We start from the raw sequence: 16,991 nt of genomic DNA on the forward strand, positions 1-16,991 counted from the left end.
CGAGGGCAGGTCGATCCAGTGCATCGGACACGGTGGGGCGATGTACCGCTTCCCCGTCGAGCGCGGTGTTCCGCAGGGGTCCGTCCTGGGCCCCCTGCTGTGGAACATCGGCTACGACTGGGTCCTGCGGGGCGTCATACGGGGTCCCCTCCCCGGACTGAGCGTCATTTGCTACGCTGACGACACTCTGGTCGTGGCTCCGGGGAGGGACTACCGGGAGTCTGCCCGTCTGGCGTGCGCAGGCGTGGCACACGTCGTCACTAGGATCCGACGGTTGGGGCTCGAGGTGGCGCTCGACAAAACCCAGGCCCTGTTATTCCACGGGCCGGGACGAGCGCCGCCTCTGGGTGCCCACCTCGTGATCGGAGGCGTCCGCGTCGGGGTCGGGGTGACTGGTCTTCGGTACCTCGGCCTCGAACTGGACGGTCGGTGGAACTTCCGCGCTCACTTTGCGAAGTTGGGCCCTCGATTGATGGCGACGGCCGGCTCTTTGAGCCGGCTGCTTCCAAACGTCGGGGGTCCCGATCAGGTGGCGCGCCGCCTCTACATGGGGGTGGTGCGGTCGATGGCACTATACGGCGCGCCCGTATGGTGCCACGCCCTGACCCGCCAGAACGTCGCCGCGCTGCGACGTCCGCAGCGCGCGATCGCGGTCAGGGCGATCCGAGGATACCGCACCGTCTCCTTCGAGGCGGCGTGCTTGCTCGCCGGGGCGCCACCCTGGGACCTGGAGGCGGAGGCGCTCGCTGCCGATTACCGGTGGCGTAGCGACCTCCGCTCTAGGGGGGAAGGGCGCCCCGGCGAAGGAGTAGTTCGAGCGCGGAGGCTCCAATCTCGGCGGTCCGTGCTGGAGGCGTGGTCTCGCCGCTTGGCGGACCCGTCGGCCGGCCTCCGTACCGTCGAGGCGGTCCGTCCGGTCCTCGCGGACTGGGTGGGCCGCGACCGCGGATGCCTCACCTTCCGGCTGACGCAAATGTTGACCGGCCATGGTTGTTTTGGCCGGTACTTGCACAAGATAGCCGGAAGGGAACCGACGGCGCAGTGCCATCACTGCGCGGACCGCGACGAGGATGACACAGCGGAACACACGCTGGCGCGTTGCTCTGGATTCGACGAGCAACGCGCCGCCCTCGTCGCGGTCATTGGAGAGGACCTCTCGCTGCCGCGCGTCGTGGCTACGATGCTCGGCAGCGATGCGTCCTGGAAGGCGATGCTCGACTTCTGCGAGTCCACCATCTCGCAGAAGGAGGCGGCGGAGCGAGAGAGGGAGAGCTCTTCCCTTTCCGCACCGATCCGTCGCCGTCGAGCCGGGGGCCGGAGGCGGGAATACGCCCGTACGTCCCGGCCCCTGTAGGTGGCGGTCTCCCCCCGGTGAAGGTCAAGGGGCGACCTGAGGGGGTGAGGCCGCGCGGCGCGCTACCAGCACTCTAGCGCGCTGCCGTGGAGTGAATAGAGCGACCGGTCGACGGTGTATCGCGTCCCGACCCGGCAGGCTGGTTCTGGTCCAGCGGGGTATTCCGGGACACCAGCGGCACCGTCTGGGCGGCCCGACGGGCTGCCGTACCGAGACGGCCGACGTTTCAGAGCCTTCGATTCGCCTCGAAGGCTCCGTCGGCTGGGCGTCCTTGGGGTGAGCCGCGCCGTCTGGTTGTAGTGTTGACCGCGGTAGCCCCCCTACCTCATCCGGGTTCTGACCTCGGAGGGGATTGGACGTCGGGTGTAAGAGTGCAGGGGAGTCGTTTAGTGGGTGGGCTCTAAAATCCTTGGGCCCGCGGTCTGCTCACAACACCATGCAGATCGTTGAGTCTCACATACCCCGCGCGCCCCATTTGCGCGGGGACCTCGTAGGAGGTTCGGCCCTCTACCCGAAAAAAAAAAAAAAAAAAAAAAGGACGTAGTCCGACTGGCTGGCGACCACCCTCCAACTAAAGTCCACCGCCAAATAGCCTAGCAGTTCTATTCCTTTCCTTTCCCCTTCCTTGTTGGGGGTGAGTCTTTGTGATGCCTGGAACATGCGGAGTAGAAGTGTGTGCGCAACCCGTGGTCGAGCACGTACTATGTTCCGCGCTTCATTCAGGTGTTGCCTCGATCGCACCTACAACATCCTACCTCTCCTAATCCTACTCTCCGGAAATATAATAACTTAATTAATGAAGTCGAAAAAGAAAAAAAGGGTTTTACAGGCGGTTCCCCATTCCACATTTAATGTGGATTTCAGCAATGTCAGGGGCCTACATAGCAACCTTGACGGTGTACACCACCACCTTGGGACGGCGTAGCCTGCCCTGCTTTTTTTAACGGAGACGCAGATAACTGCTCTGGACGATACCTCATACCTTGAATACCCCGGCTACGTATTGGAGCACAACTTCCTGCGTAAAGCTGGGGTGTGCGTATTCGTCCGGGCTGATGTCTGTTGTCACCGTCTTCGGGGCCTCTAACAACGGGACCTGTCCCTCTTGTGGCTGCGCGTAAATCACGGGGGCTGTATCCGAATCTACACGTGCCTGTACAGGTCCCACAGCAGAGATGCAGGTTCGGCTCTGAGCATGTGCAAGAGGGGATTAACCGCGTGCTTGAGCAGTATCCATCTGCGGAGGTGGTGGTTCTTGGAGACTTTAACGCTCACCACCAAGAGTGGTTGGGGTCCAGAACCACTGACCTCCCGGGTCGAACTGCCTACGATTTTACCTTGGCCTATGGCTTCTCCCAGCTGGTGTCACAGCCCACCCGTGTCCCAGATATCGAGGGGCGCGAACCTTCTCTGTTGGACCTTCTGCTGGCCACCGATCCGGCCGGATACAGTGTGGTGGTCGACACTCCACTGGGATCGTCTGATCACTGCCTTATCCGTGCTGAGATACCAATCTCTCGTCCTGGTCGTCGAACGACGACCGGGTATCGAAGAGTTTGGCGGTATATGTCAGCAGATTGGGATGGATTGTGTGAATTTTACGCATCCCACCCATGGGGGCGGCTCTGCTTTTCCTATGGTGATCCTGACGTCTGTGCGGACCGACTTAAAAACGTGGTGCTTCGGGGGATGGAATTGTTCATTCCTTCTTCCAAGGTGCCCATCGGGGGTCGGAGTGGACCCTGGTATAACAATGCCAGTCGGGACGCTGCACGCCTCAAGCGGTCCGCATACGCGGCATGGAATGATGCCAGGAGACGTCGGGATCCTATTACCTCAGAGGAAAGGCAGAAATTTAACGCCGCTTCTAGGTCCTATAAGAGGGCTATTGCCAAAGCGAAGTCAGAGCACGTTGCCAGAATTGGCGAGCGACTGAAGAGCTATCCCGCTGGGAGCCATGCTTTCTGGTCACTCGCTAAGGCTGCAGGAGGTAACTTCTGCAGGTCTAGTCTCCCACCACTACGCAAGTCCGATGACAGTCTGGCCCATAGTGCGAAAGAGAAGGCTGACCTTCTGGTCAAACTCTTCGCCTCGAACTCGACTATGGATGATGGGGGTGCCACACCACCGAACATCCCCCGGTGTGATAGTTTCCTGCCGGAGATCTGCTTTACACAGTATACAGTCAGGCGGGAGCTCCGGGCCCTGGACGTTCATAAGTCGTGTGGGCCAGACTGCATTCCTGCAGTGGTTTTGAAAACGTGCGCCCCTGAGTTGACAGCTGCGCTAACGCGTTTGTATCGCCTCTTGTAAAGTACTAACAGGGTTCCGTCTTCATGGAAGACTGCCTATGTCCACCCTATCCCCAAGAAGGGTGACCGGTCGGACCCATCGAGCTATAGGCTTATCGCGATAACTTCCTTGCTTTCCAAGGTGATGGAGCGAATAATAAATACACAACTCCTGAAGTATCTTGAAGATCGCCAGCTGATCAGTGACCGACAGTACGGTTTTCGTCACGGTCGCTCAGCTGGCGATCTTCTTGTATACCTTACTCACAGGTGGGCTGAAGCCTTGGAGAGCAAGGGCGAGGCTTTCGCTGTGAGCCTTGATATCGCGAAGGCCTTCAACAGGGTCTGGCATAGGGCACTTCTGTCGAAGCTACCAGCTTACGGAATCCCCGAGGGGCTCTGCAAGTGGATCGCTAGCTTTTTGGATGGGCGGAGCGTCACGGTCGTTCTAGACGGTGACTGCTCTGATACCATGACCATTAACGCTGGCGTTCCACAAGGTCCGGTGCTCTCTCCTACGCTTTTCATCTTGTATATCAATGACATGATGTCTATTGATGGCATGCATTACCATGCGGATGACAGCACGGGGGATGCGCGATATATCGGCCATCAGAGTCTCTCACGGAGCGTGGTGCAAGAAAGACGATCAAAACTTGTGTCTGAAGTAGAGTGCTCTCTGGGGCGAGCCTCCGAGTGGGGTGAATTGAATTTGGTTCAATTCAACCCGTTGAAGACACAGGTTTGCGCGTTCACTGCGAAAAAGGACCCCTTTGTCATGGCGTCGCAATTCCAAGGAGTATCCCTATAGCCTTCCAAGAGGCTTTTGCTTTATAAAGCACAAGTCCGGCCTCGCTTGGAGTACTGCGCCTATCTCTGGGCCGGGGCTCCCAAATACCAGCTTCTTCCATTTGACTCCATACAGAGGAGGGCCGTTCGGATTGTCGATAATCCCATTCTCACGGATCGTTTGGAACCTCTGGGTCTGCGGAGGGACTTCGGTTCCTTCTGTATTCTGTACCGTATGTTCCATGGGGAATGCTCTGAAGAATTGTTCAAGATGATACCGACATCTCGTTTTTACCATCGCACCGCCCTCCACCGGAGTAGAGTTCATCCATACTACTTTGAGCCACTATGTTCATCCACAGTGCGTTTCCAGAGATCTTTTTTGTCAGGTACCATCCGGCTATGGAATGAGCTCCCCTCCACGGTATTTCCCGAGCGCTATGACATGTCCTTCTTCAAACGAGGCTTGTGGAGAGTATTAAACGGTAGGCAGCGGCTTGGCTCTGCCCCTGGCATTGCTGACGTCCATGAGCGACGGTAACCACTCACCATCAAGTGGGCCGTATGTTCGTTTGCCTATACGGCAATAAAAAAAACTGTCCAGAATGCTTATCATTGCTACCTGCTAATGAAAAATTGTATTTTCACAATCTGATTAGTTTCGAAGATTTGGGTGGACTCTCGTACCCATCTGTGGTGTTGTATAAAATATGCACATGCATAGAAACACCAATAAGACAGATAATGAAAATACGTGATAACAGAAAATCACTTACTCGAACAAGTATTCTGACAGTAATATTTACAGTGTTTTTCTAAAATAATTGACAATGAAGATATTGTGCGCTTACTGAAAAACAGTCATCAGACAAATAATGACCATTTCATTTTTATTATAAAACGTGTAATGGTTGAATTTCTCAGAATCCGTCTTCCCTACATTGCGAAAAAAGATTCGTTTTTAAGGTCTTCTAGGCAAAAACTTAATAAATTAAAAATATTTCGAGGGACATAGAGTTTATTACATAAAAAAAACAAGTATGTAAACATTATACAATTATACTGTTTTATTATTAACTTTTTTTTTTATTGCCTTTGTAGGCGACGAGCATACGGCCCACCTGATGGTGAGTGGTTACCGTCGCCCATGGACTTCAGCAATGCCAAGGGCAGAGCCAAGCCGCTGCCTACCGCAACGATGCTATGTAATAAGGTCCACTTATTACATAGCATCGTCTACGCTGTTATGACTCGCTGTCATATCAGACATTGCAGCAAGCGCATGAACCAATCCCTGCTTTTGTTTTGAAATCAAACCAATCGCAAATAATGTTTATTTCCAACCTCAGTTGTGATTGGTTTTTGTTTCATACGTCGCGTCGTTTTGGTTTCAAGTGGGGCCACTTTTTTTTGGGAAATTTGTTCCGAGTTAGACTTCCTGATTATTTATTCGTAGACAGCACTCCAATGTTTTTTCAACATTTCAACTACGTATTTCCTCATCACTATCTTTCGCGGTATTTCTCTGTAAGGCGCAGCTGCGGAGAATCTACTTATTTTCCAAAACACCAATCAGCACATTTTTATTACTTTAAAGACACCACGGTTTAAAAAAATAAGTTTTTATCGATGTTTGTTTAAAGTATTAACTAAGCTTAAAAAATAACCCGCCAGTTGTCATGTACAAACTAGTTTTTATAAGTACTTTTTTGCGGGAACGTAAGGAGTGAAGTTGTGTGATTTGTTTTATTTTGTCTATTTAGTGTTTCTTCAGGTTTAAATGTGTAATAACAGTGATTTACGAAGGCGGCACTGAAAATTTCGGGAAATAACGAAGTGACACAACATTACTATTTAAAAATGTATTTATTGCTTTTCGAAGTATTCTCCGCGAAATTTGACACATTTTTCCATACGATGGAACCAATCATTGAAGCAACCATTCCATTCGGAAGTTGGGGTCTCCAAAATGTCAATGAAACGTCAACAAAAAATTCGTGCCACTGTGACGTCATCTGACCACAAAACATGGCGGTTTTAGTGCTGTACAAAAGATTTCAATATTATCAGGTTTTATCGATAAACGTTCTTGGCTCATTTTATTTTAAATATTGTTGAGTATTATTTATTTGTAGAATTTATACTTTAATGGGAAGTAAGTAGGTATATTGTTATGTGCAAATATGATAAGATTTAGATGTGTGAAACTAAGACAAGTTCGTCCTTCGAATTTGCCAAGTAAAAGATATGATAATTTTTAAAAGTTGCTTCACTGATTTTATAAAGTTGTCGTTTGTCGCAAAAAATAAAGATATGGCGTAGTATAGTGCCATCTGCCCATTTCTAGCATGCTAAATGTTATCGTATTTTGAGTACGTGTTTTTCTTAGACTATTACAATCTATTTTAATTGTTTTGCTGACTCTAAAGTCCGTAACACACTACCGCAGCGCACCTCAAGGAAGATGCGCCGTACCATTTGAATCACTTTCACTTGAGAGTGATTCAAATTCTAAACTTATCAAGGGACCGTGTGAAAAAAAACACCTACAGAACATTTATTCATTAATTACAAACGTCATTCCTTGTGACTTCCTCTCTAAACTCACTTAATTATTAAATATTTAACGAATTTACAATAGTGTTTTACTCACTGCAGAATAAAACTATTTTATTTAAATAGTTCCGAAGAGATTTTGTCGGTAGCCTTTTTCCCGAAATATCGAAAGAGAATGTCTAAATATGTTTTGATGATATATTTTAAAGAGGTATTTATGATTAGTGTCATGATCAATAGATTCCGACTGTAAAATGGTGTCCGATTTTTCGGATGAGGGCTCCATAATGAATTTAAATATATATAGATAATAGTTTTGGGGCATCGACTTTCTTGAGATCCTATAAAATACGTTTTAATTATTATTTTTGTATGTTTTAAGCATGATAAAATATGAAATTTTATGTAAGCAATCATATTAAATCGATATCAAAGTCAATAAATAATGTACAACCCAAAACAGACGGCCGAACTGACGTGACAATGACATTTGGTGCGCTCAACATGGTGGATTTTCGGCCTCAATAGACGGAGACGGGGACATTTACGTATATTAATGTTTCATTTTATGTACGCACTGAAATACTGTTATATTGTTTTCCTGCGAGTTAAAGTGCTGAGTAAGAACGAGATAGATATATGTTTATGTGTGTACCTTCAAAATTGGTGCTATTTATATAAGCAATTGTACGTATAGAACAATATGTCGTGTCCCTACTATACTCCGCGCGCGAGCTCCGAGGATTCGGGGGCTGAGAAGCGGGCGGGCGTGCACCGAGCCTGACTGTCGCTTCATACCCCGCACTCTCCCAGTACTAGTGTTGACCTTAACGTGAGAGTACGCTTACCGACTCGTTGTTTTTAATTTTGCGATAGCAGCGTTAATTACGGGTGATTTCTAATATAAATAGTCTTACACTTATAAGTCTTTTTGTTTGCACAAATAGCTATTTAATTTGATGAAAAAGGAATGGCGAGCACTAGCATAATAAACATGTCTTAGCATTAGAGGAATATTACTGGCAAAAGGATGGCTTAATGGAGGTTGTTGTCGAATCATTTATTATTGAAGTATGTGAGGAGAGTGACATCAAAAGGAGAGTACATCAAATTCTTCAACTACTGATTAATCTGATTGCAAGAGTAATTAATAAGATTTCACGTTCATTTTGTTCAATAAAAATCAGTTCATTAAATGAAATTCATACTTGATCAATTGTTTATTTTATTTTATTTCAAGTACATAATACCCTCATAAAACAATTTTATAATTTACACTCTCACGGAGGCTTAAGAAAGAATATAACACTTTAAAAAAATAAAATAATTAACTAAATTAAATTTATTTATTATAAAAAAAAGGAACACAATATTCCTAACCTAAAAGTACATGTTATTATCCGCAACATGCTTCGTCAGATTACAGAAATAAAGTTATCAGCAACATGCTTCGTCAAAAAGTACAATACTTACTTTCAGCTGCAAGCGTCGTCATAAGTAACATAAAGGTGCACGCTAACAGCAATGCGCGCGTAGGCATCGGCTAGTCAAACAAGCCACTCTGGATCGCACCCGGCCCGAAAGTACCCATTACGCTAGCAGCATTGCCACGCTGTATGGCAATGGATAATCTCTGAACCAGGTACGACCCAGACCGAGGATCGTGGCCCTGCCCTCTGAGGCGGTGGCCAATTGCGGCAATAAACTTTTTGGCCTCCGAACTCCACACACCCGTCGTTTCCACTGCCACTTGAACAAACAGGTATGTAGATTTCAGAGCATCGTACTTGGCATGCTTCGTTTTAGCCGACGCCTCAGCAGCAAAGCCCGCACATTGTCGGGTCCCAGATAAATGACACGCCGCGTACGTACAGCTACAGGTTGCGTCCCATAACAAGCAGCGTCCCTGTTCCCAAGGAATCAGAGTCAAACCGATGTGTTAGTATCGATAGCGCAATATCGACTAATACAACACTAGCTCATTACGTCAACATAAAAATCCTCGGAGCTCGCGCGCGGACAGTATATAGGTCCATAAGTGTATAATCTATGTATAGGTCTATGGTATATACCTAGTTTTTTTGGCATGTTTATTGACGTAAAATGTTATATTGACATAGTGAGTTCTATTTGTTGAAATACATTTGAATACAATGTTTATGGTGATATAATGGCACTGATAACAAAGTCAACAGCTGTAACAGTATTGTTTATAACAGGGATAATTAAGGCAAAATCTGAAAGCGATCCAATTTCAAAAGAACCATATAGGCCACTCGGTCCTTTAGTTAAATGTTCATATCTACCGCTGGAATTCCTAGATTGCGACGAACCTATCGACCATAAAGGGAATCACACCGCCCGGCAAGCCACAGGCCATGGTTGCGTCAAATTTGGAGGTGTCCGATATGATCAAGTTGAGAAAGCTAAAGTTCAGTGTAAAGCCTTGGATGGAATTGAATGTTATGGCAGTCGAAGCTTTCCGCGTGACGGTTTCCCGTGTGTGCGATACTCTGGACATTACTTTACGACCACCTTGATTTATAGCATCTTGTTAGGATTCCTAGGTATGGATAGATTTTGTCTTGGTCAAACAGGAACAGCTGTGGGGAAACTTTTGACCCTAGGAGGGCTTGGTATTTGGTGGATCGTTGATGTAGTGTTATTGATTACCAACAGCCTACACCCTGAAGATGGTAGTAATTGGAATCCATATGTTTAATAATACCTGTATATATGGAATTTCATCAAAAATGAAATTGATTCATTATTGTTATAGTTAAATGAATATAATTATTATACTGAACCTTCTTGTGATATTTTATTATTAATAAATAAATAATAATAAACTGATGTTTTTTTAGCATTTCATGCTTGAAAATCGACACTAAATGTCGCGAACATTACTAGAGTATTAGGACCTAAATATTGTTAACTAATGTGTCTGTTATACTGTAATGTGTTGCCAAAACTTTTTAGTTTCTATCTGCAATGATTTTTCCATGGCTCCAAAATCCAAGCAGCAGTGAGAAAAGTGTAGGGATAATTTTTTTAGATACAAGGCAATGTATACATAGTTCAAAACTGATTCTAGTGATTGATCACAGTGACTACTCTTTTTTAATGTTGCTTTTTGATATAAGGATGTTAATGTTTTAGTTGCTCACAAAGTGTAGACATCAATTTCCACAAAGGCTGTGTGCACAAGGATCACTTCAGGGGTAGGTTGAAATTTTTATTAAGGTACCTACATAAACAATTGTATCATTTGAAGTTTTTTGAAGTGAAACTTCCTTATCGGCGTTGGAAAAAAATTTACCGTCACATTTTTCGGTTACGCGTCACTTTTTTCCGTTACGCGCCATCTGTTTTGTATTCATGTCTATGATAATAAAATCCTTTTGTTTAAACTTTATCTAATTTAACTTTTTTGTATTCATGTCTATGATAATAAAATCCTTTTGTTTAAACTTTATCTAATTTAACTTTATTTAACCAATTTCTAGAAAGTTGCATGTAGATCATTTTTCGAAAAATAAGGCCATAAACAAGTTTCACTTCTTACGTGTGTACACTAGTACACGCACACATTTTTTTCTTCAATAATTTACTAATCATATTTGAACCCTGAATAAACTATGTTTATTAAATATTATTAATAAACACTTAAATGTAAAACAATACAGCTCAATTGGAAAAGACAAACTTGTGAAATCAGATTAAATTGGATTTAGTTAGGTGAACAAAATAAATAGACCATTTATTTTTTAAATTATTTATTAAAACTTAAGCCACAAGAGCTGAAGCAGTGCTAGACTCATATTTCCAGTTAGGAGGAAGCACACTCTTAGTTTTGTAATAACGGGCCAGTCTGTGAATCCTGGACTCTACTAAAATAAGCCTGAATTTGCTGTCTTTGTCTTTCCTGTTGCGTTCCAAGTGCTTTCTCATTGCAACAGCTTTCTTGATCAGGTAGTAAAGATCCTCCGGTAAGTCAGGAGCTAGACCCATTGCCTTCATGATACGGAGGATCTTTTTGCCAGTTACGAATCTTACTTGGGCAACTCCATGTGAATCCCTCAGCATTACACCTGGAAATAAAAAATATGGTTGTTATGAGCTTTATCCTTTTTTATTTTAATATTTGTTATAAAAGCAAATTATCTTGTTGAGCAGTTATCAGAATTAACCCTCTAAATTTTTATAATTTCAGTTGGTAGGCTTAGCATTGTTACATTTACCATTTCCTACCAGATGGCCTCACACTCATTCTACTAATTAATGTAGAAATAACATATAAGATCCTCGAGTTTTAAATCTAAATATGATGATGATTGATGAAATACTGATATTTGAAACTTTGACAAGATTTCCATGAGTGGAGTAGTAACAGCTACAGTTTAACTTGTAATGTGAGCTTATTCAGGTAGGTAACATGATTATTACATTTATGTTTACTGGTGGTAGGACCTCTTTATAAGTCCGCGCGGGTAGGTACACCACCCCGCCTATTTCTGCCGTGAAGTAGTAATGCATTTTGGTTTGAAGGGTGGGGCAGCCGTTATAACTATACTTAAGACCTTAGAACTTATATCTCAAGTTGGTTGGCGCATTTACGTTGTCGATGTCTATGGGCTCCAATAACCACTTAACACCAGGTGGGCTGTGAGCTCGTCCACACATCGAAGCAATAAAAAAAAAAAAAAAAAAAACATGATTATTACATTTACGTTTACTGGTGGTAGGACCTCTTATAAGTCCGCGCGGGTAGGTACACCACCCCGCCTATTTCTGCCATGAAGTAGTAATGCATTTTGGTTTGAAGGGTGGGGCAGCCGTTGTAACTATACTTGAGACCTTAGAACTTATATCTCAAGTTGGTTGGCGCATTTACGTTGTCGATGTCTATGGGCTCCAATAACCACTTAACACCAGGTGGGCTGTGAGCTCGTCCACCTATCTAAGGAATAAAAAATCTGCCATTTCTACCTCAATGCAAGCAAGCATTGAAATATGGCTCAGCTGATTTACAATTAACTCGAGACTGACCTCATATCTGAACTTTCAGATGCAGTACAGTATTTATATCTTTACAGCATAGATTCTGATAAGCATTTAACTTTAGCTGAGCCGTGAGCTCTTTCACTGTTCTACACAGTAAAAAAAAAAAAAAAATTGAGAATAGTAATTGTGCTAACTTTTTTAAACAGTTCTAAGGCTAGGAACATCGCACATGACTTAATAGAGTAGTCACTAATAAATAGTATATGTATTTGTAGTTTAAATATCATTGGCATAATGGTTTTTTTAATAAAGGGTAGGGTTATATTTTGTTAGTAATCCATATTTTCCAAATGGACATTGTCTCACTGTTTCCCTTCAATCTAGTATGATGAATGATGAACATGATGATGTAAACATTTAGGTTTGATTCATGTTAACTAGATCCTAGCAGCCATTTTGTAACAAACTTATAATATTATGGAATTATTACATATTATATATGCGTATTCCCTAACATTAGCAATTATTTATGAATACATTAATAATGGTTCCATTTACTAATACATAGGTTTCAGGATTAAAGTAGATATTTATACATTTTCTTTTGCCCCATAGTTATTAATTAATTTTACAAATTAGGTGTAATGTAACTTTGGACATTGGAGATTTATGAGAAAGCCTATCAGCCTTGAAATTATTTGCACAAAAGTCGATCATATTTTCCACTGTGCCGTTTATTCATACCTGCTCGACGGAATGCATTAAATAAATTTTATATTCAATATTGCTGATACTTGGTTGAATTATAACTTACCAATTTGTGAGGGAGTGAGACCCTTCTTTCCAAGTTTGTAAATTTGTTCCTTTACATCGTCGGCAGTCAATTTCAACCAGGTAGGGACACTGCGGCGGTAAGGCAGCGCCGACTGGGAGATACCCTTACTGAAAACATCAAAATTTCACATATCCATTGAGGCCATGTGGTGAACACGACTAAAAGGTTATGTTTTCATCATACGAAACACGAAATGTATAATTTATGCTTATTACACATCTTGAAAACTAATTTTACACTCTTAATAACACATATATTTACCCAGGAGCGTGCATACGACCCATGTTTGCGGCTTTTTACTAAATCGCCGATCTGACAACGACAACAAGAGAATCCAAAAAGATGGCTGCCGGAAGACAAACTAGTGACAGTATTGCCAGGCTTGACATGTCAATGATACAGGAAATGGCCAACCATTAAAGAAAGTGAAACTTAGGAAATACATACAAATTGAAATTAAGAAAAATAATACAAAATAAAAGTATTCATTATGTATAAATAATTAATAATTATTACGTACTTCAGTACTTGTAATAGAAGCTAAAGTATTAAAGGTGCTAAGTGTCAAATTTTAAAATCTCGTCTTTTTAAAAAAACTTTTATTTTTTTCTAAATTCTAAATAGGATAAATTAAAAAACTCAAAATTGATGAAATACGAGAATTTTTAAGGTAATTGCCTACATATTTATATCACGACTTAATGGTTAGCTAATACAAACTCTTTATGGTTTATGAGATTTAAAAAAAATGCAACAAACAATTTTGAAATACTACCATTAGTCTTTTACTTTTTTGTCTCTACCTTGTCCCACCAGGTGGGGTCGGCACAGCGATTTTTTCTATTCCATTCTCCTCCATCAGCCCTCATCTTAACACTCTCCTCTTTCTTAATTATTTCAATCTTCAATAAAATTCAATAAAATTAAGCCCACATGGCTTGATTCAACAGAAAAGGCATTGGTAGATTGCTACTTGTGCGTCAAGGTTGTCGACGGCAGTAATGTTAAGAGAGTTACTGTGTCGCATTACTGTCACGGAAAAGCTTAATTTACTTAAGGATGACAAAGGTAGTTTTCCAATTACAGCACTAGAACGCATTATGCGGCATAATGCTCAACGTTGAATGTTCCAACTACAGTAACGCTTCGCACAATCGAGCACTCTCAAAAGTACTGCCTGTCATCAGATATTTTATTAATGGCTCAAATAACTCATCTGTTTCATTATCATATATATTTTCAATAAATATATCACTTGATAATGAAATAATTGATTGATTTAAGCTTGGAGCACTCGATAAATCATCGTCATCACTATCATCTGGATAAGATGATTCTATTAAAAAGTATATAATTTTCTTAGAACACATTTTAAAAAATTACTCAAAAGGTAAAAAAATGTAATGAAATAATCAAAATCCAAATTACTTAAAATAACCGTAAATAGTTTTCAACCAATTATTATTGTTTACCACATTATTTATACATTAATGAGGTTGCTAACTCCATGTTTTTTTTTTTTCAACACTGTACTTAGCGCACTCTGCTGATGCATTTGAAAACTAATTCACGTTCCAATTAAGCTTCAGCATAATTCGGCATTGTGTACTTCAAAACGAAGTTTTAATTCGATTGTGTCTATTCGTCGGGCGAGCTTCGGAACCACTTAATGCCAAGTGAGCCGCAAGTTCATCTGCTGATCAAGAATAAAAAAAACATTGTGCTGTCAATGTCAAGTACTTCAAACTTCATACTACCAACCAACCTATAAACTTGCCTCAATCAAATAAGTCTATGAAAATAGGTCCATTCCAGATAGTTTTCATTACGAATTGCCGATTAAATTCGGTAATTGACTGTAAATATGGCAAATAACTACGGCTTATCTGATGCAGAACTCAACCTTATTAAAACCCAAGCCTCAAGGCGTGCTGAAATGAGACGGGAGTTCTTGAAACAAAGAACAAACCCCTGGAAAAACGCTTCGGAGGCTGGTTATGTTGTAAGTGTTCAATTACGTAATTTTTTTTCTCCCTAAAGTTTATGTTTACCATTGCACTAATATTGTTTTTTTACAGTTCGACACAGCATTGCAAAGGTTTCTGTCCATGAAAGTAACACAGTTTGAATATTTTACCGTAAACAAGCGAACTAGTTTGTTTGGATTTTTTGTTATTGTTGTACCCATGTTTACATTTGGTACCTTGATATGGAACGAGAGAACGCAGCGTGAACAGAAGATTCGCAGTGGAGAGCTCCGTTACAAAGACAGACTCTTCAAGCTAGCTTAATCACTGATGAACTTGTACACAATAGAAAATATATAGTAAATATAATGTTAAAGTTTTGTATTATATTCTTCACCTCTTTAGTGCTCTTATATTACTGTCAGGTTAAACTGTCATTTTTAAGAAAAAGTCAGTGTATTTAATTCATAGACTTATATACGTTTCATATTTCAGTGATTTAATTACAACACAGAACATTGAACTTGTGTTTTTACAAAAATGTCTGGATATGGTTTTTCAGAGACTGATTGCAAAATAATTCTGAAACAAATAGAAAGGAGAGCTAAATTTAGGCAGGAATTTCTGAAACTAAAAAGTGATCCTTGTAAACACTCTCAAGAGGCTGGTTATGTTGTAAGTAACTATTTTATTGGTCATCTGTTTATATTTGATCACTATATTACCAGATGACCAACCAACCTCCTGTTAATGTAACGGATGCCCATGGTACATATATGGAAACTCGCTGACACTGGATGATGTAGTCTCACAAAACATGGAACAAAATTATATAATTTCACTGAAAAGAGAGTATTTACAATACTATAATGAAGTGATTACATTTTGCCATAAAGCTAGCTTTGATAAGTGGCCTTTAGATGACTACCACTGTAGTCTTAGTAGATCTTACTATTGATAGTGCAATGGGCAGAAGAACTGATCTAAGTTTCCAAAGAAACTAGTGTGTCTGGATATTGATAATCCATATGTCCCACATGTCTGCATGGTGTGGGTAGCTGTGTTGAATAAATCCCAATATCCTCTACTATTTGTATCCTATGCGTATGAATCCTTTTGGAAATGACTATATTGGAAAATACTTGTTATATTGGGATGGTTGTTTAATCAATAACAACAAACTGCATAATAATATAATGATCATGACCCTGCTGCCATAAAAGATGTGAGATGTGTGGCAAGATATGGCAATATCACCCACTATTTCCTTTCATCGTTTAAAATGCTATAATAATACATGTTTAGTTTTGATTATATTTAAATTTTTTAATAGTACATTCCAGTGTAGATACTTTTGACAAATCTATAGATGCAGTATTATATCAACAACCATATTGCCTCACGAGTTATGTTCATCATCATCATCATCATCATTCCTTCCTATTACTCTTAGGGGTGTAGGGCTTGAATCAAATTTTTCCATTTACATCGGTCTTGGGTAGTCTGTTCTAGCTCCTCCCACGTCATGCCCAAGACCCCTAGCTCCTGCTCTACCGAGCGACGCCAAGTTGTTCTGGGGCAGCCTCTCTTCCTCTAACGAGCTATGTTAACAAAAATAATTCAATAATTCATAATTAAATTATTTCAGTATCATAATTAAATTATTTCAGTTTGATCCGGCCATCCAAAGGTTTTTGTCAATGAAGAGCTGTCAAGTGGAATATTTCAAACCGTGTTTTAGAACAGCGAGGTTTGCTATTTTAACGATCATAGTACCTATGTGCACATTAGGTGTCTTGATATGGAATGATCGTACTGAGCGCGAACAGAAGATCCGAAGAGGAGAGCTTCGTTATAAAGACAGGCTCTTTAAGTTGGCTTAGTCATTTAAAGCCCTCATAGAATAATATAAACGCCCATTTCTCTGTGAATTGTTTTAAAGTTATCAGCTATAAATATGGCTACATAAAACTCATTACATTGTCCATTTCATTTTCTTTTGTAATGGCGGTCCTTTTTGATTTCGCCAAAGTCAAGTTTTATAGAGTCTGTGGTTTTGGTTATGCTCAGATGTCTTTTGGTGTGGTTTGATTGTTTTTTGTTGGGTGGGCTTCGTGATTGCACAAGGTCACATCAATTTTAATTATTATTATTTTACAAAGTAATCAACTGTTGAATTACTTACCTAAAACAGG

General features: G+C 41.8%; 3 protein-coding genes across 3 annotated transcripts; 2 read left to right on the top strand and 1 right to left on the bottom strand.

Moving 5' to 3' along the window:
- The first annotated feature begins 8,540 nt into the window (after positions 1-8,540).
- Positions 8,541-9,839, top strand: LOC101743650 (TM2 domain-containing protein CG11103). The gene has a single exon (XM_004930647.5). It carries the CDS (start codon positions 9,161-9,163, stop codon positions 9,710-9,712), a length of 552 nt encoding a protein of 183 aa, XP_004930704.1. The 5' UTR covers positions 8,541-9,160; the 3' UTR covers positions 9,713-9,839.
- A 914-nt stretch (positions 9,840-10,753) lies between these two features.
- Positions 10,754-13,148, bottom strand: RpS13 (ribosomal protein S13). The gene is given in 3 exon segments (NM_001098284.1): positions 10,754-11,081; positions 12,809-12,936; positions 13,091-13,148. Coding segments are annotated over 3 exon segments (456 nt in total). The 5' UTR covers positions 13,114-13,148; the 3' UTR covers positions 10,754-10,776.
- A 1,418-nt stretch (positions 13,149-14,566) lies between these two features.
- LOC101746156 (uncharacterized) lies at positions 14,567-16,781 on the top strand. Its single transcript, XM_062675488.1, has 4 exons — positions 14,567-14,831; positions 14,908-15,114; positions 15,325-15,471; positions 16,467-16,781. The coding sequence occupies exons 1-4, from the start codon at positions 14,694-14,696 to the stop codon at positions 16,677-16,679; spliced, it is 705 nt and encodes a 234-aa protein (XP_062531472.1). The 5' UTR covers positions 14,567-14,693; the 3' UTR covers positions 16,680-16,781.
- The last annotated feature ends 210 nt before the right edge of the window (positions 16,782-16,991 follow it).

The sequence above is a fragment of the Bombyx mori genome, chromosome 23, assembly GCF_030269925.1.
Source record: "Bombyx mori chromosome 23, ASM3026992v2".
In the NCBI taxonomy this organism is placed as follows: domain Eukaryota; kingdom Metazoa; phylum Arthropoda; class Insecta; order Lepidoptera; family Bombycidae; genus Bombyx; species Bombyx mori.

Coding starts and splice junctions, on each gene's coding strand:
- LOC101743650 (XM_004930647.5), top strand. CDS start 9,161: ATGGCACTGATAACAAAGTCAACAGCTGTAACAGTATTGTTTATAACA.
- LOC101746156 (XM_062675488.1), top strand. CDS start 14,694: ATGGCAAATAACTACGGCTTATCTGATGCAGAACTCAACCTTATTAAA. Junction 14,832..14,907: donor CTTCGGAGGCTGGTTATGTT/GTAAGTGTTCAA, acceptor GTTTTTTTACAG/TTCGACACAGCATTGCAAAG. Junction 15,472..16,466: donor CTCAAGAGGCTGGTTATGTT/GTAAGTAACTAT, acceptor AAATTATTTCAG/TTTGATCCGGCCATCCAAAG.